The sequence below is a fragment of the Manacus candei genome, unplaced genomic scaffold (assembly GCF_025592945.1).
Source record: "Manacus candei isolate 608988 ecotype Guabito, Panama unplaced genomic scaffold, ASM2559294v1 h1tg000018l, whole genome shotgun sequence".
Classification (NCBI taxonomy): Eukaryota; Metazoa; Chordata; class Aves; order Passeriformes; family Pipridae; genus Manacus; species Manacus candei.
In genome coordinates, this window is record NW_026138066.1 from 5,880,153 (window position 1) to 5,905,618 (window position 25,466).

Genomic DNA, 25,466 nt, shown 5'->3' on the forward strand with positions numbered 1-25,466 from the left:
TTTAACAGCTCTAATTTATAAACTGTAAATTTGAAATTTATCTTACAGTGAAAGGTGAAAAGGCCAGTTAACCAAAGTGCCTTGGCCCCCTCCTTTTTTTATAATTAGCCACATATAATCACAACTTTACATTAGATCATGAAATAGCAGAAGCATTCTTACATCTGTGCTTTCATTACTAGTGTTTTCTTCTCTCTTCCGCTCTTCTTCCTCTTGCTCTAGTTCCTTAATGCTCTCCTCTAGAACATTAGGCCAGAAGTCCCCTTCGAAGTAAGGTAACTCCTTTGCACTTGTTAGACGATCTTCTGTTGCTTGCTTAAATATATCCTAAAAGGGAGCAAACCCACTATTGGTTACCACTATTACAAGTCACATAACCATAGGCAAAGTTCCCAATAAATGACAAAAATGGCATAAGCAGACCAAACAGAGGAGAGCTTAATATTTCAATACATTTCATGAGAGCACATTCTAAGTGCAGATTTAACACTGCATCAGTTATAGTTTGTCAAATACATTTCAAATATTCCCACTTGGAAGGAAAAAAATCATTGCCATGTGCTAGATTTCAATATGCATACTTACCAAATGGGACAATATAATCACTATAATCTTGACAATAGCTGAAGTACTGATAATTCCAAAGATTTTACATACTTTTAACTGCATGAGCATCCTAACCCTCCATTTTTATCTAACACAAGAAGATTTAAGATCTCATGTATTTTCTTTTGCTCTCTTTTACAGTATTCCTCAAGAATTTAGTTTGTTCTAAGGAATCATTTCAAAAGTCTTGCTAGAACAATTTCAGAAGCTAAATGCTTTGAAGAGGATATGTTTTAACTCCAAACTTTTAGTGCTCAATGCACTTAAAACTAATGTAGTAAATGCCAAGAATCAGGCACAATAAGGCAAGGAAGAAAGGCAAGACAAGATCGGTCAATGTCCCCCAGCATACACTTAACACACCTTGTAATCGTGGACAATGCGCTCCGACACAGACTTGTCCAGCATCTTTTTGTACCACTCTTGCAGTCGTTTGGGTTTGGGTATCTTTTGGTCAGGAGGATGGCAGTGGAAGATGTAGTCATCTCCTTCGCTGGGTGGGCATGCCCAGATGTGTCCAGTAGTATACCTGGCATGGTTAGACAAAAACGGGACATGTGGGCTCTGACGACACTCGCGCGCTCTCCTCTCTGCCACCAGGTGGCATCACCACCTAGTTGGCCGCAGTTCCCAGATGGACAATAATTACAGGGCTCTGTATTCTAATTCCAGTCTTGGTTCGTTTTAATTCCAGTGTTTAGGCAGTAATCTTTTCGTCTTTTCACTCATTTTTTTAAATTCAGAGTTATATATATAGTAGTCTATATCTAAGGTGTGTTCATTTTCCAGCCTAGATAAAAATTGAAGCCTGATATGGACCTGCAATTGCCATCTCCCAGTTAACTAATGGGAGAAAGACAGAGATGAGGTATTTCACTATAAAAGCTTGAGACACTGCAGTAATTCATTATGTAGCAACATTTTAAGAACAGATTTACTTAAACACAGAATTTCCACTTTTCTATTGGAAATCCTCTGGTTTTTAACTTTGAGAATCAGTTTTACCAATTAGTTTCACCCTTTTATCTGGGAATAAACAGTCCCTGTCAACCCATGCTATTGGGTGCACAGTCTAGAATACTATCAAGATAGATGACAACCAAATAGTAGCAGCTGCAGAGAATATAACTCCAAAGATCACTTCTTCATCTTCAGTTCTTCTCTATTAGTTTTAGAAAAGAACTCCAGTAGGAGGAATAATCAGCTCTCAAGTTAGAGAAAAATAACCATCCTTGCCATGTTGAGAAACAGCTCTGCAGAACCCTACCCAAACCCTGGGAACTGCAGCCAGTTGTCATTCCTTCTGCCTGAGAACGGAGAGATGATACTGGGTGACCAATATTGTTTTCCCAAAATGAGATCCTGATGTTACCCATTAGCACAGAAAACAACATTAAGTAAAACTTGAGGCCTGAGCTCTGTACAGCAGTTGTACAGACTTGCAGGTTAGAAAATACACAACAAAAGAAGCAGAAAGATCCTAATGTATGCTTTTGAAGTACTAAAGAATTCTCACTGAAGACAGTACCACTCACCTCCATTTCAACTCCCCTAACTTTTCTCAAGGACCCGCTTTAAACACAGTCCCTAACAATTTCTTCACAAATAACTTTCTGCCAAGCTACACAGATACCTTTGACAATAGGTTGATGTTTACTTCAGTGCCCTTTCTACTTCAGTAATCACAGTCATTTGATTTCCACCTTTCTCGTTACTTCAGTTGTTTTTTGTTCTTTTGTGCTGTCCCAAGTATATTCTCTTTCTCTCCTAACTCTTCAGTTTCTTAGAATTTCAACTACTCCTTCTGCAAGAGATTCCTCAGGGACCTTATACAACTATCACAGAGTTAATCAGTACAGACAGAATACACTTAACTTTCTCCTTATAAACATGGGTAAGAACTTACTTGCCAGCCCAAAGGAATGACCTAATTAAAGCAGTAGCATTACACAAGGACTACACTACAAACAACATGGGCAGCAAAATTTTATGGACTAGATAATAGCCCACTTTTTCTACTTAGATTTAAGAAAGTTTATGTGAGTTTGGAAACCTAAAAATATCTGAAGCACAAGCCTTTCCTGAAAAGCCTGCAACCCCTTTTTGTCTCTTCCCTTTTTCAACTATGTACAGTTGTTGCTATGATATGATACCTAGGCACCATATTCTGAACTATTCAATGTAGTAATTTAATTTGCACTAAAAACTACCTATCACAAATGCTGTACAGAAGAAAACGTTAAAAACATACTTACCCTAGTTTCTTAACGTATTCTAGATATCCAATTAGTATTTCATGATAGACAGCAGTCCTCAAGCATTTAGGGCGGAAGAAATGAACACTGTCAAGGTAAGATATATACACTCGCCTAAAAAAAGAAAAAACAAACCGAAGAAGGTATGAGGAGGAAGAGAGATTTCAAAGTGGTTCTACAAGTTTATTCATGTTATTTTATACATCTGAAGCATCCATTAAAACAGCAGCCTCCAAAGTCTCTGATCCTAATTTACCTCTAGAAACTTGGCCTCCTTTTGATACCCTAGCCTCATCTCCCTAAAATTATACAATCCCTTCCTTGAGAATATTGATAAATGATCCTTAAGGTGACACTGCCAGCCAGCATTCCCAGTAAGAAGCAACTCTCACCTACTCCCTGCAGAAGCTACTTTGTTTCTAGAACTTAACAACACTAAGAGTCTCACAGGAGCCACAGGAAGCTCTATACAGAACTTCACAAAGTTCACCCAACTGAGAGAGTACCAAATTAAATCGACCTTCATGCAGTTCCTCACCTTTGATTGGGTGGAGGGCAGTCTGAGCCATACTCCTGCACATGCATCCCAAAGAAGCACAAGTCTACACCATCAATCTCCTCAAAGGCAAAAAGAGCTTTTGTTCGGTAAGGGAAAGACTCAGCCATCTCTCCACTGTCCACAAACCTGCAGTTTAGAGGGGAAAGAGGAATACCACATATGTTCGCGTGTTAGAGAACGCATCTTACTAGTGAAGGCAACAGATAAGGACCACGCTACTAATTTTAGTGCAAATTTAAAGTTAAACACTTACAGACTACTCAAATACAGGGCATCCACTTTTTACCATGAAAAAGATGACCCACATCGTAACAAATTAATATGCTGCTGGAACATCTGTTTGTCAAGAACTGGCTGGTGATGAGGTTTTGAATACAAGAGTCTTTTTTAATTGGATTTTAGAAAAAATTTCTTCACAAAATGGGCTATCAAGCATTGGAACAGGCTGCCCAGAGACGTGGTTGAGTCACCATCCCTGGAGATATTTAGAAGACATGTAGATGTGGCACTTAGGGACATGGTTTAGCAGTGGCCTTGGCAGTGCTAGGGTAACAGTCAGACTCGATCTTAGAGGTATTTTCCAACCTAAACAATTTTATTTAATCAAAAGAGTATCATGTAAGTACAAATAACTTCCACATCCCCCAAAAGAAAGCAAAATTAGAAATGGAAAGAACATACCTTGCTTTCATTCCTGGTTTTACTTCAACAGTTTTGTCAGATGCGTGTACCACTCTAACTGTAACCTCTCCTGCCTCAGGGTGATTCTGTCGTCTTAGGAAATCATTGACTCTGTTCTCCAGGAAGGTACCAAGTCTTGTAGCTGGTAACCCTGCAGGAGAAAAATACAGCTCTGAACTGTTCATATGTGAATTCTCTACTCAGATGTTAAATGAAGAGTGACTGTTAACACGTGCAGTATCTTAATGTAAATTAAAGCTTTACCTTTAAACCCTAACACTTCTAGATGGGGTGAGCTGCTTTTCCCCTGCAGGCACATTTATGGCTTATACATTATTTAAATGAATGAAGAATCTGTATTACAAACCAATTTCTATCCGTCTTAAAAGTCAATCACAATTAAGGTTCCTCCTGAATAGAAGTTATTAGTTACTTAAACTGGATTACAAAACACTGCTCTCAGACATATCTTCAAAGGTAGACACTGCATTTGCAAGTATATTCTGTCTATAAAGCCATACTAGCCAAGTTAGTCTCTCCAATTACCAAAAGAATATATTTCAACAATGGAAGGAAAACTAAAGAAGCACAAAATCAGTTAACAAAAACCTAAAGCTGAAAGGGAACATAAGACTTCTGGTGTAACAGGGCCTGCCTCATGACTAGCCATTACTTCTGGCAGAGTTACACATCTGCCAATCAGCTTTTCATTTTCCCCATTTGACATCTTTTGTTAAAAAGTAGATCACTCTACTACATTAAGTATGCAATACTTTCAGGTTGCTAGACACCAAAACTGATAGAAATGGTAAAAGAACCCTTGTATTCCTCCTGAATCTAGGGAGTTTGATTTTGGAGATTTTGAAAAGACTCAGATGTTAAAACCATTCACTGAATGGTCTGTTGAATTTTGATGCTATTGGTTGGCTAGGGATTTTTTTTATTTCAGGAGAAACATAAATCCTCACTATTTATAAGAAGTACACAAACCTAAGAAGTTTCTGAAAGACTTATTTTGTCTACAGAACAAATGGACAATGACTGCACACATTTCCTCCTACACAGCCATCAAACCAGTTGCCTTGATCAAGAGGAAATGTCTATAGAGAGTTTTGTCACCAGGTGATGCAATCTTGATCTCCATCAAAGCTCTTAAGAGCAGTGGTAGTCACAGTGACTTAAATACGTTATCATAAACTTAAGTTAGACTGCAGTCATACAGCAACTATTTCACAACACTATCAATACTGTAACTGAGATAAAAAAATGTGTATCTTGCAGTAGAAGTGCTCTAAAACAGTGTATTAATCTTTTCTATGACAGAGTATCATTCTGAACATCACAGATCTGATGGTCAAAATTGACCAAAAGTATCCTATAACTCCAAAAAACTGAAATAAATGCAAAACAAGCATAGAAGTCACCTCTTCCCCATTAACATATTACTTAAATTTGTTGGTGCAAGTGTCAGAATCTTACTTTTAGCAGAGAATTTGTTCTCTTTCCTGGTTCTTCCTGTTTTCTTTAGGCATCCATCACAGACGAAGCTGAAGCAAAAAACAGGAGACAGTGAAGTCACCCCAAGTCAGATCATCAAGTCCTCTAGCACCTTACCATAGAAGCAAAATCCTTCACCAGAACTTATCTGATCTGGAAAATACACTAACTGAAATTTTAAATAAAAGACAGCATGAAGAACAGTGCCAGCAGAAACAGCTCAACTGTTTCAGAGCTGGAGAGGAGGATCTAAGCTCCAGGGACTGCATCTCCTGTCAGTCACCCATGTCACCACCTGCAAGCCCAGGAAACAGTCTCCACCGGCAGGTCTAACAATAGCAGCTCAAACTGCTGCCTATGATGAAGATGAGATACCACAACACTAAGCAAAAGGTTGATTTTTTTTAAATGCCCAAATACACCATAGACTGAAATGATTCTGATTATTCCTCAGTTACAGGGTGTCCACGCTCTTCCACAGCAATGTGGATGGGACAACAGAATGCTTTCTCATAGATTTCTTGTCAAGAAATGACATATTTAAGCTCTTCTAGAACTTTACCTACATATAATTTAAAATTTTTTATGAAAAGTTTTTAAATCAATCAGAAGAAAACCCAGTATGTTGATCAAGAACCATGAAGCATCTAAACAAGACTATATTGTTTTTTAAATTAAATATGATCACCGAGGTCAAAAATGTTAATTCACCTGTTAAATTCTTCAGTTGTTACAAAATTTTTTTGAAAATGACAAAGTCGTATAGTTTGTACAGAAAACTGATCACTCAAACTGTTACCAGAACTAAAAACATCTTTTCATGAAGGGCTAGCGTCTTTAAACATAAAAGGCTGAAACGCCCTCTTCCACACAAAGAAACGTTAGAAACATTAAAGATAAAAAACAACTTAACACACAACACAGTCAGATATGATGTCTAAATTTGATGTTATCCTACAGATTGTGTAAAATTTTCAGGGAATGCAACTTCTTCCATCAGACACTCTTTTAAACATAACCTATATAAGGAAGTTTATGCACTAGCTATAGTAAATACTAAATATGTTCTCTACTTAGTAAGGAGAAATTTCTCACCCAGAAGGCCAGATTATCTCATTATGAAGAACGCAGATCTGGTGCATTTTTCTTCCACACTCTATACATTCAACAAATCTGCAGAAGGCAAAAAAAAGCACAAAGGGGAGCAAAGGTTAGTAGTATAATGACTTGCTTGTATATTTTGTAATATTTAATTAGAGGACTTCTAGCATTTAGGTTTTAGAGCCTATACAACATAGAAGGTACATCTATGCTGAGAACAGCCTCCAGAATGAATTAAGAACCTGTCAGCTCAAATCAGGTAGACCAAGCAAGGACACATTATTATTACCATTGGCTTGTCTTACTGCCATCCACTCATTTCTTTAGAAGTGAAGACCCTCTAAGGATAAAATCTGTAAACTGCAAACCCTGGGGTACATTGCAGATATACTGCAGAAAGGTGGGAAGGAAGAAAACAGAAGCAATATCCAAGTCACTTTCAGAAGACTAGCAGAGATTTAAGGACAACTGAGGTAAGTGATATGGTCTACTTCCCAGATGTTGGTGAATATAATTCCCCAAAATACCTAAGGTTAATTCAGGTATCGGGACAATCTGACTCCTTTTGAACATGCCTGTCTATGAGTTTGAGACTTTGATTGAATAGTTGTAATCTGCATAGAGCATGTAGTATCATACTGTAAATTAGGTTTATATTCTAGTGTTAGACTCTATCTTCACTTTAACAAAGGGAAAGAAAAGTTATGAATCAAGTTACTATTTTCTCCTTCCCACGGTCTTTGTAAAACAGAAGAATTGGCTGACTCTTATGCCCTTAGAAGGATGGTGTGGGAATAATAAATATCCTTTTTGCTGATTCATTTGAGAATGAAGATAATGTTCACAGAGTAGTCACATAGGTGTATAATGGAGGAACCACATAAAGTAGCTTCAAAAAACTCTCTCAGGAATATAAAGAAAAGCTGCTGAGTCACCATCATCTTAACATTACTGAATGACTACAGTTCTGATTCCAGAACAGTACAGACGAGAGCTGGCTGATTCAAAACTTAACAACTTTTCCTTCTAGTACAGGCCTGTAACATACAACTGCTAGAAAAAAACAGCACCAACAGCTACTGCCAATGACTCAAATCAGTTCTGAGACTTCAGCATTTACCACAAGGTTTCAAAGCAGAGCTATCTGCATTCATCCTTCTGTTGAATCTACATGCAAGACAACAAAATGGCGTAATTTCAGCACATACATCCAGTGCTATGGATTTCCAAAGTACAGCTGTGGTTTGGGTTCTCAGCACACAGTGCCAGATATGCTGCTTACTGAGCAGCCCCTGCCAGCTAACAGAGCTACATGAAATTGGAAAACATTGAAAGACAAAGCTGACTGCGAATGAATAACATATCTCTTACAAAATAATTATAATGAAATAAGCATCATTCAAAGTGCAACAGCAATACTTACAGTTCAGGATCCAGTGTATCATTTTTCCTTTTTGAAAACTGTTCTTTGTTTATCGTGCTATGGAGAAACAGGCAATAAAACTCAGTTTTAATGCAAGACAACAAACATTCATGCCATACCACACCTATCCACAAACCAAGACAAAACTTGCAAGGAGATTTTTTTAAACACTCACTGGCACTACAAGGAAAGGAGTTGTATTTTACACAGTGACAGACAACTAAAGTATATGATACTCAACTCTCTCTGTGGAAAACATTTTTTATGGGATAACAGCTTGTATAGAAAAATATTGCTCCCTTATTCAGTTTTGCTACAGGATGAATGTTAAAGCTTGATGACATTCAAGTTTTGGATGGGTCTGATTGGTATTTAATAGTGAAAAAGACTACTTGATACACTCTCATACTCTGCAGGCAGAGAATTCCAATTATCTTTAATTACTGAGGTAAGTTACCTTATTTCAGATTCCCCTAGCTCTCCTCCAACATTAACTTCAAAGGATGTATTTCAGCTTCCAAACCCTGCAACCCCAGCCCAGCCATTACTATATACACTATCTTTAACTTCCCTACAGCATTTTCCCAAAATTTTGTTTCAAGCTTTTTCTGGGGGGTAAGTGTGAGGAGTGTACAGCAAAATCAAAGACTCTCCCAACAGTTTGCCACCAACATGGTAAAAGGAAACTAAATCTATGCACAGACTTTTACTGTGTTCTCAACAACTGCACAACATTTCTCATAAGCAGATGGTACTGCAGCAGTGAAAGATCTGTAGGGCAGAAGTAGGTTGCCTGCTTCTGATTTGGATGAAAAACAACCTGATGTTGAATACAAGTTTAATAGCATAGCCAGTGTATAAAGAAAATGGTACGTTTGACATTTCAAGCTATGTCTATCACCTACTCGCCTGCAGGCACGGTTATTTTTCTGCAGCACAATACTTTCACTTTTTCTCAGGGAAAAAGCCATTTTCTTCTATCCTCTCTATTGGCAGAGTTGCAATTTTAAGCACTAAGTGCTTATTTTTCACTAGTTTGGTCAGTCCAGATTTTAAAGACAAGCACGAGCCGAGGCTTTTAGGAAGAATATATTGTCCTCCTTCTAGTAGCCTAAAAACCTAAAGCTAAACTCCTTCCCTTTGAGAAAGCCCTGTAGGCCATGACACAGCTTATGAATGCACAGCCCAAGCAAACACAAATAACTCACGTTTGAGGTTGTGATGGGTCATCTCCCAGAGAAACGCTCTCCCCTTGGATTTCGTTGAAGCACTTCTCACAGAAATGATACCTGTCAGCAAGAAGGCCATATTTGGGTGAACTGCTCCGTCCACACAACACAGCCCAAGTCAAGCAACGGAGCCACCAATCACAGCAGGCCAAGGAAGGGACAGGAGCAGAGAGCAGGTCATCAACGGCGACAAGGATATTCAATGATGCAGATTTATGGGCCCCACATTGAGTTTGGTTGGTTTGGTTTTTTGGTTTGGATTTTTTTTTTGGTTTTTTGCGCAATCAAGCCAAGTGCAGACAATGACAAGCATGAAGGAGAAATTAAAAAAATAACACACACACACAAACAAAGAAATGGGGGTTTGCAGGACAAAAACAAAAACATAGAAGCAGGACAAGACAACACAAAGCAGAAAGCCAAGGCAAAGCACAGATTAGCATTAAATCTCAAATGGGTTCACAAGCAGCAAACAATTAAAACAAATTAAACAAGAGTATTCCATTTTAGCATACCCATACCCTCTTCATTTTAATAATCCATGCCACGTACAGCAAAGAATTAAAATGAGACAGGGGGAAAGAGCAGAAGGAAGGAGGAACTGCTACTCTGACTTGTACATCAGCACAGCAGTTCTGTTGGCAGGAGGATCTGCAGGAGATCAATGGAAGAGGGACAGTCTTCCATCTTAAATGTATAAATGCTGAAAGGTCACATGATTCTCTCCCAGTTGAAAGGGAAAGCTAAACATCAGAAACTTCAAGAACAATAAAGTCTGTCCTCAGAATTCTTACAGACCAATTAATAGAACTGCTAAACTCTATGTTAACATTAACTACACACATAATGCTCTACGTGGATATGATTCAGCCATAGCCCAGTTTGCTAGAACAGTCTAGCCATCACTACAGCAAGCATTAGAGAGAACTATTTCATTTGTACTTGAATAGAGATTAATTCAAGATTCTATCCTAGACCTCAAAAATGTTCTAAAACTGTAGCCTCTCTATCACTAAGGCATGTTAATTGAGTGCATAAGACAGCTAAAAATAAAAAGAAATAAAAGAAAATTCAAACAAGTTCATTATAAAGCCACACAAACCAATAATACAGCAGCTATTAGGCTAGAACAACAGGTCCCAACCCTCTCTCTCGGTTTTCATCTGAGATAACACAGAGAACAGTACTTCTGGAATTATACATTTCAGTCAATAGATGTATATGTATGTGTATTTACAATGTAATCTGCAAGACACATGTATGCACCTGTTACAGTGCAAACATTCCCTTCTGATGTCTGAAAACACATAAAACATCTCAGATTTCTGAGTAATTTGGTCCATCTAGAACTTGCCCACAGACAAACACAAGCAGAAGATACTGACATGATATGAAAAGCTCTACACAACATATAAGTCTAAAACTACAATAATTATTATGGGATACGATAGGAGTGAAAAAGTAGGAAATAAGCTTAAAAACCCCCAGTCACTGCTATAAACCTTTGTAAAGCCTTTAAAGGTTAAGATATAACTTGTGTAGCTCTTTGGTTGCTTTCATCTGACTGGTTGCTTGAAAAAACCTACAATTCTTGCAAAATGTTCTTGGCTTTCAGGTAAAATCCTTAGTGTTTTTGTTGTTCTGGTTTGCTTTGGGGTTCTTGTTTGTTTAATATGTTGGAATGAATAGAGAGCAGGAATTAAATAAATTGATGGAGGTGACATAGTTTGGAGTAAACCAGTCCTCTGCTCTACCAGATGCACTCTCATGACAGGCCAGGAGATGCGGCAGTGCTAAAGCATGACTTTCCCTGCTTCTTCTTGCCTCACTTCCCCAACTGGTAGAGATGCCTAGCAAGAAACTTTCTTTCAGAAGTCAAATAGGTTTAAATCCTTTAATAAACTCAAAGTAAAAAAGATACTCAAAAGAGCGGTAGAAGTGACAGCATTTTACAGAGTTACTGACAGCTACTGCTGAGACAATTCCCGTTAGGAAACTTCGTGAGAAAAAACAAGCATCAATCTGCTGAAGATCTGAATACACGGATCTTCCAATTAAGATGTGCAATTCAAAAGTAAGTTTGCTCTTCAGTGTTAACACCATGAGAAAAACAGACTTGTCAAGAATAATATGTATTATGAGCTTTAATATACTTGCTGCATAGTTTACTCAGTGTTCTGCATGAAAAATACTGCTGCATAGTAGGAAGTAAAGGCAACAGACTTGTATGTATGATTTGTAGGTAACTGAAGATTTAATTAACTGCAGGATAAAAATGTAGTAAAACATCACATTTCTGTAAACAAAAGAAGAAGAGCAAAGGCTGCAGTGAACTTCACAGAAAGAAATCATTATTAACACACAAGGCAAACTATTCAAGAGCACTTCCAGCAGAAGTTTGTATCTTAAAACACAAAGGCATACACATATAAAGAGGGTGTCTATGTAAATACATGCACACCTGTAACAGATTGATCACAGCATGCACAACACAGCACCAAGTGAGCTCTCCTTACCTGTTCTGGTAGCTGTAGTAAGTGGCATCTCGAGGGATCGTGCACAGCTGTTTGCCATAGCAACACAAAGTCTGTGGCGAGAACTCCAACTGCAAAGAGGAATGTCTTGTCTTAGCACTCATACGTGTTGTCACTTGCTCTCCGTGGGAAGCAAGTGTGACCCAGACAATGCACACTTCCACCTTACTCTGTGCACAGATCTCTCTGTACAGCTACGTCTATGAAATGCTAGCCATAAAAACCAGTCAGTGGGCTGTTACTCTCAAGTTAGCTCTTCTACAAAGAGAGTATCAAAACAAGACAATGGAAATACATAGTCTCAATATACAGTGAAATACAGCACTTCTGCAGTAATAAAAACACATCTGCTTAATTTGCAATAGCAAAAGGGTTCACTCTAATCAAAATAAGGCTTCAGTTACTGACTTTTCCCTCCCAAGGGTTTATATACAAATAGATGATTTAAGCACTAGACAGAAGATCCATAAACCTCCCAAAAGTCAGATTACTCAGGATTGCTAAATCCTGGTAAACTTTCAGAATTTTTGACACACTATAACTGCTAACAAGTGCAACTGCCATATTTTTCCCCTTCAATACAAGGAAGCAAGCAGCTGACTAAAGATATTTATTTTCTTACCTTTCTTCCACAGCAATAGCCCAGGCTCTGCATAACTGGGTCAATTTCTTGCTCAAACACCTCTGCCAGTTTGGAACAGTACTTGTACACCCGGGATGTTTTGCGGTTATACAACCAGGCATTATTGAACATGAGCCAGATGTCATCTACATATTGCCATGGCTCCTGATACTGTCCTGTGTCCAGCTTTCTCTTGATAGTAGAAAGGTCCATGGGGTTCTTCACTATGTCAAAATAATCCTGCAAGAATACGCAGCATATCAAAACACTACTACAGAACTCCATTGTGACATGACAGCATGTGCATTCTCAGCATATAAATCCTTCTCATCACGAAAAACAGGTTCTTCCATGACTTGATTGTCAAACTGCTTGTGACACACACAATGCAATCTCTAAGTAATACATATCATTCCCCAGTGCTTTCTTTTCATTATTCCTTTATTTCTCAGCTGCTGTTTCTCATTCACTCCCGATGCAATAAAGCCACTCTAATTTTGATCAGCAAAACAAGTATTACAAAAAGTAGAAAATGGCAATGTTTTTGCAGCCATTGTGATCTGAAGATATACACAAAAGCATTAATAGAAAGCAATTGGTTTTAATGGACCAGATAACCTAACAAAACCAAATAACTTTATTCTGTGATAAAAGATATTATGACTTCTCCATGTCTTTGTCCAATCCACCATCAATTATAAGGCAATTTCTCCTACAAAAGTCTGCAGAATATGACAGATAGCTTGTTAAAACTTTAGCAAATATATAAATGCCTGCAATACAGTAGATCTTGAATTTTTGCAGTGTTTGTGAAAATTCAAACAAAAATAAAAAACCACTAAAATATAAAATATATAAAAAAACCCCACCACCAAACAAACCCCACAAACCAAACAAACAACCCCCCAAACAAAAGAAACAAACCAACCAACCAACCAACCCAAACAAAATATCTTTCAGGCAAAAAATGCTGCCTGAAGCACCTAAGCAGAACTTCTACATATACGTTTGTTTATATATACTGAAGTTGTGTGGTCAATTTGGAGACTTTAAAACACAGATCCCTGAACAATAACTGTCTTCTCAAGACAGTTGTAAAGTAAGCAGAAAATTCAGCCTATAACTTGAAGATTCTTTTCCTTTCCTATAACAGGTATCCTTGATGGGTTTTTTAAGTGGTCTTGATCAGCTTAATTTCCCATGTCTTCAGACAAGTTTTATACATGAGAGGCACCTATGAAATTCAGCAATAAAAGCAGTGCAACATGAAGCAACAATCATAAAAAGCCCACACAGCACTGGAGATCTCTTGGTCATCACTTCAATGTATGGCATATCTGCTTATTTATCAAAAGGAACACAAGACCAAACAAACTTTCCTAAGTCAAACATTTTGTGTTCCACTGCCTAAGCCAAAACTCTCCAAAGACATCAGTATAAGTTAACAAGACAGACTTAAGCTCTTCTCAAACAGGTGTGTCAAAATACAGTAGCTTTGAATTAAAGCCAGGAAAGTATCTTGCTAAGGCACTCACAGGAATTCCTAGTAGTTGGGGATCCACAGGTTGTCGAAATGGAAGAGACTCTGGATCCTGCCGGTAAAGTGCCTCCAGTGTTGGCATAAGTGCCTGCCGCAACTCTTCTGGCTTGAAAACTGTGAAAAACAATCAACATTAGAAAGACAGCAGAAACAGCTGTAAGGAAGAAATCTACTAGAAAATGTGAGGTCTGTGGGAAAAAGACTACAGACAAGGGGTTTAAGGTACTTAGCAAGGCTTGTTTATCCTCTGTAACACTGAGTTCTGAGGAGGATATTAAAACAATCACCTGAAGACACAGAGATAAGAGGAAGCCATTGCTAAAATGAGTAGAGATGATTTACATTCCAGATACAGCACCTCTCTGAGGCCCCAAGAAAAAACATGTCTAGAAAATCTGTAACTGAGTATTTCAAATCTCTACTGTATTGACAATTTTACTAAGGCTTAGCGTCTAATTCTAAAGCCTTAAAGAACTTGCCCAAAGGCAATTATAAGCACATGTATTATTAGATATTTTTGTCCAAAAGCCACAAAGGACAATCCATATAAGCCTACTAAGTACCAAAAAAGAAAGCCCAGGTTTTCCCCCACCCCACAAGATTTCTCTAGGGAGATGCAGTGAATTTCAGTCAAAACAGTGTTCCTGCTTACTTTTTTTCTTAGACTGCCCAGCTGCTGGAGAAGACTGAGTAGCTGGAGTAGTAGGTCTTTCTTCCCCCTCTGGTACTTCAGTCTTCATTTCAGGTTTCTTCTCTTCTTGCTCCATTGGGTCTGGTTTACATTCCTCTACAACTGGTTCTACTTTAACCTGGAAAGTAGTTTGGAACCTGTCACTTAAGTCTCCTGGGAGGCCACTCATCCATGTGTCTGTCCCTTAAATCTATCTGTCATTCTGCTCATCACTTTTTCCTAAGATTAAAGGTATCTTCTCTGTACTCAAAACTTGCCTAAAACTTGAGCAAATGTGTTAGAAAGCATCTTTAAACACTGTAGTAGTAGCAAGTTTGAGCTCCAAGTAGACACATGGGTAACCTTCCAGCTCTTCAGGCAGTTCTAGCAGTGTTTCGTACCAGGGCTGCCAGGATGACACTACTGGTAGCCACAATCCCAGCTGTCCTTCGTGACAAGCTGTGAAAGCCCAGTAAAGCAGCCCATCACGTACATATGGAATCATTTACGTTGGAAAAGACCTTTAAGGTTGAGTCCAATATTAACCTGGCACTGCACATCCACCACTATGCCATATCCCTAAGTGCCACATCTACACATCTTAACATCTCCAGCAGCCTGTTCCAACGCTTGATAACCCTTTCAGTGAAGAAATTTTTCTTAATATCAAATCTAAACCTCCTTTGGCACAACTTGAAGCCAATTTCCTCTCATCCTACTATCTGCTATTTTAACAGCTGTAGGACTGACATGAGTGCATTTTCACATCGGCATTTACCAAAGCAAAGCCTCACAGCTGCAATCACATTACCACTGGTCCTTTCCTGTGGCCACTGGCTTCTACCACAATTTCACCAGAAAACACAGACCCTTCTTTAGGAATAAGATGAAGACAATCAAAACTGCAGCTCTCACTGAACTCTGGAAAGAATGACTTGCACGGAGACAAAGCATCTAGCAGCACTAGGAAGATATTCGATCCAACATCTGGTCAATCTCACCTCAGATTTCTCTTCCATTTGCAGCTCTGTTTGCTCTGGTTCCCCTTCATCTGTTTTAATCTCCATTTTCACTTCCTGCAAGGGTGGCTGCTGCTGCTCTGGAACAGTCTGCTGAGAGTTCACCTCTGTGCTGCTGGTAGAAGGGGGGTTGGATACCTGTCCATCAATGCTTACAGCGGGTTGTGAAAGCTGAGGGAACAAAACACACATTACAAATAGGCTTCTAATGAACTTATTTTTCTTCCTCTAATCTACATTTTACCCATATTACACTTCCACCGAGTTTAAATGCACTCTAGTCCTTATATTTGCTTCCCCTCAAGTTCAACTATAGAAAAACGTGCATCAGAAACATGCACTGGAAGGCCTAGTACACAGAAAGTGACATTGTGTCCCTGTTGCATACAAGCACTATGCACATGTAGACATAACAAAAAGCCTCATCCATGTTTACAGTGAAATTCAAAACATGCACTAGAATTCTGAAAAATACTCCCTCTCTGGAAACACCAGATGATCTACAGACTTGTCTTGATGGAAAAATACAAAAACATACCCTATTTTGAGATTAAACATGACAGGAGCACAAAAATGAAAAAAAAAAAAAAAAACAAACCACCCCACAATTGAAGATTAAACATTCCACTTAAACATTTGCAGGGAAAGCAAAACTAAAGTATTTCCTTACAGGTGTTGTGGGGTGCTGAGGCTGCAGTGGTGCTGTTGGTGTGGGAACAGATGCAGTCGTGCTCTGCTGTGACAAGGGCTGCTGCTGTTGCTCTGCAGAAGGGGTAACTGGAACCGGAGGCTGGACTTGTGGAGGCAGCTGTGCCTGTGGAGGAGTTGGAGTCTGTCTTTGAGGGGGGTGCATAGTTTGGGACTGTGGTCCAGGTGGCATTGCCTGAGAAACAGGTGTCGGGGCAGTAGTGGCAGCCACTGCTGCCTGCTGTTGCTGTGATCCCAAGCCTGGGGGGGTGTGGTGAGGTGTTGGGGTTCGGCTAGGTACTGGAGAAGGAGAATTTCGGTGCATGGGAGGCTGTGGAAGAGGTGGGCAGTGAATATGGCTCCCTTGAGAACCTGGAGCCATTGCAGGAGAATTCACAGGACAGGAAGCGCTGGTCATTTGTGCCTATGGAAAAACAGGTAAATATTTGCTATGACAAATGCACATTTGCTACAGAAAAGCAAGAGAAATTACTGTCAAATGGCTGCTTTCTCACAGCATACTTTAAAAAATGTGACTATCAGCTCCATTTTTAAAAACTCTTTCAAAAGCAGAAATGGTCTATTTGATTTATTTTGTCTACACAAACATAAGGCTGTTTTATAATTTAGTCATCTCTTTTAGAGAAGTTTCAATAGAATAACTTATAGTTATTGATATATTTAAAGAATGGCACACCAACATTCTCAGTTCGCAAAGCATTTCTTTCTAAAACTGCAGATTTTTACATCCTGAATATGGGACAATGCACCACAGTGAAAAAACTGCATTCAAGTACACTTAGTGTGCCCATGCCTCCACCCCCAAGACTAGAAACTGAATTTATCATCACAAATAAGTACAGCTGTAACTCTACCATTACAAAATTACCAAAAAAAAATTGTATTGGTCAAGGAAATAAAACTGTAACTCCACAATAATCTTGCCTGCAAACTAGGAAGAAGCATCAGTGAGAAGCAAACTGACGTTCCCTACTTCTTCCTGGCCTGAAAGGTTCTTGCTGAAAAGGGAGAGGGAAAGGACAGAAAGGAAACTGCTAGACTGTAAGTTCAGATCTTTACTAGTGACAACCCTCCTAATCCCCCAAAGCCAGCAACACATATTGGTCCTGGATAGATGTGCCTTTTTATGACTTATTCTGCCACCTCTTAATTTCTCAGGCTCTGCTGCTTCGCTGTTCAGCAAGAGATTCTTAGCTACTGCATGCTGAGTCACAATTTCTTCTTTACTCCATAAAAACAAACCTAGAACAATTCCTCTGTAACACTTAAAGTTAAGCCTGAGAACAAGTTAATGTTTCACCCTTGCCATTCCCAGTGCTACATCAGGAAAAGGTAGTCTCAATAAATGAATTCAGTTGACTATAATTCCAAATGGCTCTTGAGAAAACAAGTTGTTCTCCATTACTACAAACTGAACAAATGTAACCTGTATATGACAAAGCCCACTGACACCACTTCCAGAAATCAGAAACTTACTTGAGAGACTGGTGTCTGATTGCCAGGCTGAGTCATAGGCATGCTTGCTGTGTTCATTCCCGGGGAAGAAGAAGGGAACTGCGTCTGTTGTAGGAACTGATTCTGACCAGAAGGCTGGCCAACTCCTGGTTGCTGCATACGTGAAGAAAATCCCATCTGTTGAAAAAGAAAAGAACTCATTTTGCACAATGTGCATATACTGCCGTAACATTTTACAGAAAGAGCCCAAAACAAACATTTATCCTGTTGCAGAAGCTGATGCTTGCCACTTATCTTTAGGATACAATATGCAAAGGCTGCTTACAGCTCCTCTCAAAAGACAGGAATTATGATAATTTATCTTATAAGCTAAGCAAAAGGTTATTGATTTCAAATTGGGACTGTGACTTAAGATTTTTATTCCTTGTTCTAAGGAGGCAGCAAAAAGCCACTTCAACTTAATTTTTAGGCAGTTTTTACTACAAGGATCTAAAGGTTTGCCATAGATCAGACAGATCTTTGAGAGGAGATGCAAAAGGCAGAAATCAAAGGGCCAAGAGAATGAAGTGATCCTTGATTTATTTTTAAATTTCTTTTGTTTTTTTAAGGAAGCCACAGCCTAGAGAAGCAAACCTGCAAGCTCAACACCCTGGAGGGAAGGCACACTGACCTGGTTCATGGCCCCAGCCTGACTTAGCTGTCCAGGGTGCTGAAGAGGAGGGGTTTGCCGGGGTCCCATCGGTGACAGCTGCATGTTCATCTGGCCAAACTGATTCATTCCTGCAAGTTTATGCAAAAAAACCACTTATAAACAAAGGCCTGAATTCTCCTTTGGCCACCATTCAACATTTTGAGAAGAAATGCTCTTCATTTCTTCCTAATTCTGCTTTCTAGCAAGCAGTTTTCAGGCATATATTGCCTTCTATCAACTAATTACATGGAATAATTTTAAATATAGTGTCCAAGCTACCAGAACAGTTTTTTCCCCTTGAAAAACTTGTTTCCAAAACTTGTAAGTTAGAGAACTACTGGAATACACAACAAATAATGAAAAATGTCACACCTGCTGTTGAAGGTCAACTTTCTACAGAAAGCTGCATTATCTTAAGTAGATATTAGAAATTCACTTATTGAATCTCAAACTGTATCTTCACTTCCTCACGTACTTTGCATGTTGGCTATAACACATCTTGAATGCGTAACAAAGGTTCTGCCCCATTCTTATGAGCAACAATTCTCACCACATTCTCTTTGCCACCAACATGTCCTCACCTGAGGTGGCTGGGTTCACTGTGTTTGATTGACCCCACCACCCCATGTACACATGATCAGAAGTTCCAAAAGCTCTTTATTTAACAAAGCAAGCAGCTAATGTGCAGCTCAAATTCACAAAATCATGAAATGCTATTAGTGTTTTATATATATTATACAGTTATGTAAACATTATAAAATATAGCTATTTTCTTAACCAAATGGAAAAACTGCACATGAAACAAGGTCTATGACACTTCAGCAAGAGCTGCCCAATTCCAAGATTACTTAAAAAATCACAGTTGCCAACTTCCTTCAAATATTTACCTGGCTGTGCCTGCATGCGATTCATCATTTGGTTTGGCACATTGGCACGTATCAGAGTCGGGTCAGGAAGAGGACCATCTGGAAAAAAAGATACCAAAATAAGTTAATGTCATTCAAAAGAACACCAGGATTTATCCACCAAACATTTTAGTGAGAATTACACATTAAAAACCACGTGTAAAAAAATATACAAATATAAAAAAATAAATGTATGCAGTCCAGCTACTAAACACTCAAAGTGTTCTCCAAATGTGAGGCAAACTCCAAAACTTCCTTGGAAATGTAATTATGTCCCATTGATAGAAATATCCTCTGACTTAGTCAGTTTTCAGAAACTGAGGACAAATTTGAAGTATGTTTTCAAGGTACAACAATGAACAGTAGTCCACAAACATTCCAGACTGCAAGAACTTCTACAGACCACAGTACAAGCACTAACCAAACTTTCAAAGGCATAAATACGCAAGTACTCCAATCCTCATACTCTGTTTAGCAATAACAATAGTGATGATCATTCTGAACATCATACAGCTAAATTTATGAACATATTTCTCTTATAGCAACTGAAGTTACCTTTAAATCAATTAATTCTAGAGGTGAATCTAATGAGACTGAAGTTCTACAACATTAAGGATGCAATTTAATCTCCACTCTCTCCATCCTCAAAGTAAGTGTAAGAGTTTACAGTATTTCAATCTGTTTGAAACACTAAATGTTTTTAGATAATTTGTGGCCATTAATTAACACATAAGCAAAGCAAAGACTTTGCAAATACTTCTGAATAAAGAGGAGGAAGTTGTTTAACTTTGAGCAAGTACCCATTAATGGCTAAATGGTCACCAGCCCACCAAAATGACAATAAAGGATTTCCCTGCACCAGGTAGTCAGTAAACCAACTCTTCTTACTTGCAGACATTCCTGGCTGTGGCTGTCCCATATTGGGCCCTTGATTCATGGGAGCCTGTGGCATGCCTGGAGCATTTGGGATCATGTTTTGCTTCTGCAACCTGGTTCTTCGTTTCTCCTCCAATTCCTTCTGAATCTTATAGATCTTCTCTGCTAGCAAATGATAGTACTCTGCCTGTTGGGGGGAAATACAAGTCAGGAAAGGAGATGACACATACATTAGGAAAAGGCAACAAACAGGTCCCAGTGATTCTAAATTGCAAAGCAGCCTTACACGTGCACACATTTTTGCCTGGGGGAGGTCTCTCCCCTTGCAGGGGCTGTCAGACAGATAGGAGGGCAAAAGAGGCACTGCTCGGAGCACTGCTCTCAACTATTTAGGCCAACACCAGACATTTCTCTTCTTGTGTCCAACACTTCTCTGGGATAATCACAGTGAAGAGCTTCAACACTGCCTTCAGGGGACCCTAAGAAGTCTCAGTCACAGCACACCCTAACTCCTGGCACACCCAGGTAGCAGCCTGCCGTTGGTTGGTTCCTAGACCCCCCCATCCAGCAACACCTAAACACATGCTTCCTCAGCCTGGGAGTGTCATCTGTGCTTTCACTCCTCTTCCTCCTCAATCACTATGGGATCAAGGCAGAGATCCACACGACTAGATGACGGGATGGCACCTCACCCTGCTGTTTGCTGATTCATACATATCTCCTTCCACTTTCCGTGCATATGCCACCAGATTCTCCATACGCCGATCCTTCAGTGCTGCAGGGTCAGGAGTAGGAAATATGGCTTGGACTCTGGGGGAGGAAAAAAATATTAAAAAAATGCAAGGAAGTGATTAGGACATCCCCACATCAGCACTAACTCCAGTGGTTTGAATACAAAGTAGTAAATCTTCTGACAGACTGCAGCACTGCTACTGCTCCCAGGGCACACTGCCCCCATGTAGATGGCTTGAGTACAGAGTGGGAAACTTCCAATACAACAATTCCAAATCAGCAGATGTAAACTCTATCTTTTGGGCTTCCACATTCTGTTCTCATGCATCCTGACAAAATTCACTCCCTAGTCCTCTAGTTTTGCAATTCAGGCTTCCTTCTGCCCCCCAAATACACCTCAGGGGCAGCAACTCACGTAACAGGAGATTGTTTTCACATTAGCTACTCACAATTTATGAACAAGGTGGTTTCGGAGATCCTGAGTAATGTCTTCATGCCACTGCTTTCGAATTCCAGTATTGGATGGTTGAGCTGTTGGCATAGCTCCCAAACTGGCAACATTGGCGCTTTCAGTCATCATGGGGCTTCAAAAACAGAGCAAGAATTGAGGGCAAAAGTCTAGCCCAAGCTTAGTCATCTTACAGTCACAGCCTCTTTTAGAATAATGTTAGGACAAAGTGCTAGTTCAGCCATTCCCTAATCAATGGACAAACTCTGCAGAAATAGCTGCACAGACACCAAAACAACGCCACGAAAGGGTACATGCTGTTCTACCCAAGGATTTGGAAAACTGCAACAAAAGCTACAAAATCCAAAGGGAGAGATAGCCATCAATGGCATTTACCCCATTGTTTATGCAAGAAGTGCCATGAGATCAAAATAAAATCACTGGGGTATAAAGAATTCAACTCACTTTTGAGAATTCATGGTTGAATGCAACATTGAGTCAGGCAGCAAATTAGGGGGTTGAACCCCTACTCCTCCATTCACTCCCATTGGATTAGCACCTAGAAAACAAAAAAAATACAGAATAAATGAAGCACCCATTTACTGTGCAAAATCAGTAATTGCTCAGCAATAACAAGGGTCTAGACTTTCAAGTACTTGGACTTTTGTGAAGGAATTTACCTGTTGCTCTCTTTAACCTCTTGCTGCAAACATTATATCCCGGAGTCCTTTCTGTGAGTCTCTAACTAAAGATCTAGCATTATCAACCACTTCTGCATTTTTGTTTAGAAGCAGCTGGGGTTTTTTGTCATTCAGGGGTTTAGGATATATATATTCACTAAGGCTTCAAGAATTTAAAACATCAGTTACCACCTACATGTGACAAGGTCCCCCTCTCACCCACTCCATACTTAATGATCCTACAACTAACTCCAAGGTTTGTAAGAATGAAAATCTGACAATCCTTTGCAGGAAAAACCTCTACAAATTTGTTATGTAACAAAATCTGATTTTCTGAATCACACTAGATCTTAATCGCCATAAAAAAAATGCCTGTTTTCTTCACACACTACAGTTAAGTCTCAAACAGTACAGAAAAACACAGCATACTTCTCTCTGGAACTTCCAAACAGATCACTTTTTGAAGCTGCAAGTAGCATGAAAGCCATTACCAGGCTTCACATGTATTTAGGACATCTGAATCCTACAGAATCTTTATTTCAAGCCAAATTACACACTGCATATGTGAGAAATCCACTGAAATTAAGCATATCAAGCCTAATACATACCTCTAACATCACAACCAAGTACTTAACAGATTTTTCATATGGCTGCCTCCAAGTCTCCCTTCCCTTAGTCCCTTTCTTCTCCTTCCCAAACTCACTTTGCCATCTGAGAGCATGCTGGTATGTAAGACAACTGTCAACCCTTACCTTAAATCTCCCTTTTCAACTGCCAGCACCCACCATTTGTTTGAGCCACTTAGAACTGCATTTTTCATATTGCAGTCCTCACCAAATCCTGTTGTTTCTCCTGAACTAGCCCTGTTGTTCTGTAGGCCATGACCTGGTAATTCCTGTCTCACCTGTTGTAATTCCCTTTCCTGCTCCTTATAAGGAAATAACAGTCAAAGTCCTACACTCTCCATGCTTGTCCTTTCTACATTAAGCTGTAGTTCTTCCCTTTCCGAGAGCTTTTTTCAATCCCATTTCATTGGATTTTCTAAACAGTTCTACAGGGAGTACTTGTTTAAGATTGTACAGAACTGTCTATAAATAATTACATGCATAAAAAAATTTGAACCATTTTGCTTCAGAAAAATGAATGACATTCCTTGCAACCTTTGAAGACCCTCACCATAACATTTTGGAGCTTCTAGAAATTCATCTATTTGTAAAACATTCTTAATGCACAGTAGAAAACTGTATTATTTTAATCCAACTCTTTTCAGACTAAGGTCTCAGGACCATTTCCCTCCCCTTCTTTTTTAAAAAAGGTTTTTACACATTGGAAGCCAAAGTTTTAGCAGTACACAAGTCACACACAACCTATGAGGGCCAGTCATCTCATTAACAAGTCTACTCTACCCGACAGCCTTTTCCTGAGTAACTCAGGAGTAGCATTCCCTTTGGTGCAGAAACACACATCAAAATGCAGCCTGCAACCAACTGCTTCTTTCCTCTGTAATCTCTCATTCCATACACAAGCTTGTCATGGGACACATAGGCAGGATCACTGCAAAGCTATAAAAGTTTGTGATAAATCACTGTGAGCTCATCTTTCATCTTTTCTGTTAAAAAAGTCACATCTACTTATGCAATTCAAGCAAATAGCGAGCAGTGAGGAAAAAATCCTGTGATGTAACCTCAAACTATCAAACTTAGATTTGACAGTTAAAGATGACTTTATTTGACACTAGTGATAGCCAGGTTCCAATTAAATGCACTTCGAATTAAAATTCTTATCCAAATTTTTATGATGCTGCAATAAGCTATCCAGACAATTTACAGTTACATGAAACCACATGACAGGATTCAGGGAGAGTGCCAGTTATCTCCTATTTTTCATTTTTAAACCAAATATTACATGTCTGAGATACAAATGTAAAAGCTGCATTCTGAGTGACAAGGAAGTACACTTGAATACTGGCATTCCAATGCATGCATATCCAATTAAAAACTCCCCAATAGCCCGAAACTTGCATTACTGCGCAATTATAAAGCTACAAAAAATACAAAAAAAAGTGCCTTGGAAAATTGGTTCTGAAAAAAAATAGAATTTTTCCAAAGAAACTACTTTTCCCAGAGAGTTTGTTTTCCAGGTGAAGGCACCTGGCCCTCTGAATGTTCCTGTTCCACTGAGTAGCTTACTATCCCAAGTGTACAACATCGCAAAAGCCATACCTTTGGCAAATGAGCTAGCAGTACTAAGCTAGTAGGTTAAGGAAATTTGCATTAGACGTAGCATGGGAAAGTTGCCGGTAGTTTGCATTTTAACACTAACAGATAAACTTACTCATAGGATTCATAGGGCGCAGACCCTGGGGTGACTGTCCCTGTTGCTGATTCTTCACTTGAGCCTGGGGCTGTGTCTGCATCTGGTTCCCTTGATAGGTCAGTCCAAGGGCTGCGTAGGCTCTCTCGATGGAGCTGGGGTCTATCTGACTGGTAGTGTTTATGCTGGGCGTTGTCTGCTGCCCCACGCCCACAGAGCCTGTATTTGCAAGTCCGACTGCAGCTCCGCCCAGCAGCGCTGGAAGAGACACACCAAGTCAATAAGGACAGCAGAAGTCAGTCAAAGAGGTCTACGAGTACAGGGAAACACAGAGCACACTGGCTGTTCAAAACCAAAACATCTGCTTCTAGAAGCATGCAGTGAATGGTCTAGGTCTGGAAAACCTGGCCCATGAAACAGAGAGACAAGTTTTAACACAACCAGCCAATCCAACAACATGCTGTTTTCCCTTTGTGCTGCTCAGAGAAAATCCATCTCTTAAGTATTTAGGACACATCTCTTTGCTTCAAACTGAAAATGGAGGCACACCATGTCAGACAGACATGGCAGAAGGGTACATACAGCTCCCCAGCAGTCACTGCAATGCCTCTTTTTTTTTTTTTTTTAAATTTTCTTTAACCAAGAAATATCTTGGTTCACATATAGTCATGAGAAGACCCCATAGGAACATTAAAGAAATGAGAAAGAAAAACCACACAGGTAACACTACGGCAAAAATCTTGCCAAACTTTTTGGCAGGGAACCCAAGGGGACATAAAGAGAAGGGGTAAGTTACATCTGATACAAAAAAAGAATGAAGACAGAACCAAATATCAGGGCTGAAATGACACAAAACGTGCATGTGCATGCACGTCTGTGTCCAGAAACCGTCCAGCTGGAAGAAGTGCTAGTGAAGAGCCAA

The 25,466-nt window shown here is 39.3% G+C and overlaps 1 protein-coding gene across 1 annotated transcript in view; it reads right to left on the reverse strand.

The window, feature by feature from the left end:
• Positions 1–25,466, reverse strand: part of EP300 (E1A binding protein p300) — a 60,032-nt gene that overhangs the window by 7,437 nt on the left and 27,129 nt on the right. The window contains exons 7-29 of the mRNA XM_051784180.1: positions 24,566–24,802; positions 22,017–22,110; positions 21,553–21,687; positions 21,064–21,181; positions 20,384–20,558; positions 19,478–19,555; positions 18,570–18,679; positions 17,921–18,076; positions 16,407–16,847; positions 15,719–15,907; positions 14,700–14,856; positions 14,043–14,161; positions 12,508–12,747; positions 11,868–11,956; positions 9,331–9,411; positions 8,123–8,179; positions 6,694–6,771; positions 5,581–5,648; positions 4,102–4,252; positions 3,400–3,546; positions 2,862–2,975; positions 970–1,135; positions 163–327 (exon numbers count right to left, since the gene is read on the reverse strand). Of these exons, the coding sequence (XP_051640140.1) occupies positions 163–327; positions 970–1,135; positions 2,862–2,975; positions 3,400–3,546; positions 4,102–4,252; positions 5,581–5,648; positions 6,694–6,771; positions 8,123–8,179; positions 9,331–9,411; positions 11,868–11,956; positions 12,508–12,747; positions 14,043–14,161; positions 14,700–14,856; positions 15,719–15,907; positions 16,407–16,847; positions 17,921–18,076; positions 18,570–18,679; positions 19,478–19,555; positions 20,384–20,558; positions 21,064–21,181; positions 21,553–21,687; positions 22,017–22,110; positions 24,566–24,802 (3,365 nt within the window). The remainder of the gene's footprint in view (positions 1–162; positions 328–969; positions 1,136–2,861; positions 2,976–3,399; positions 3,547–4,101; positions 4,253–5,580; positions 5,649–6,693; positions 6,772–8,122; positions 8,180–9,330; positions 9,412–11,867; positions 11,957–12,507; positions 12,748–14,042; positions 14,162–14,699; positions 14,857–15,718; positions 15,908–16,406; positions 16,848–17,920; positions 18,077–18,569; positions 18,680–19,477; positions 19,556–20,383; positions 20,559–21,063; positions 21,182–21,552; positions 21,688–22,016; positions 22,111–24,565; positions 24,803–25,466) is intronic.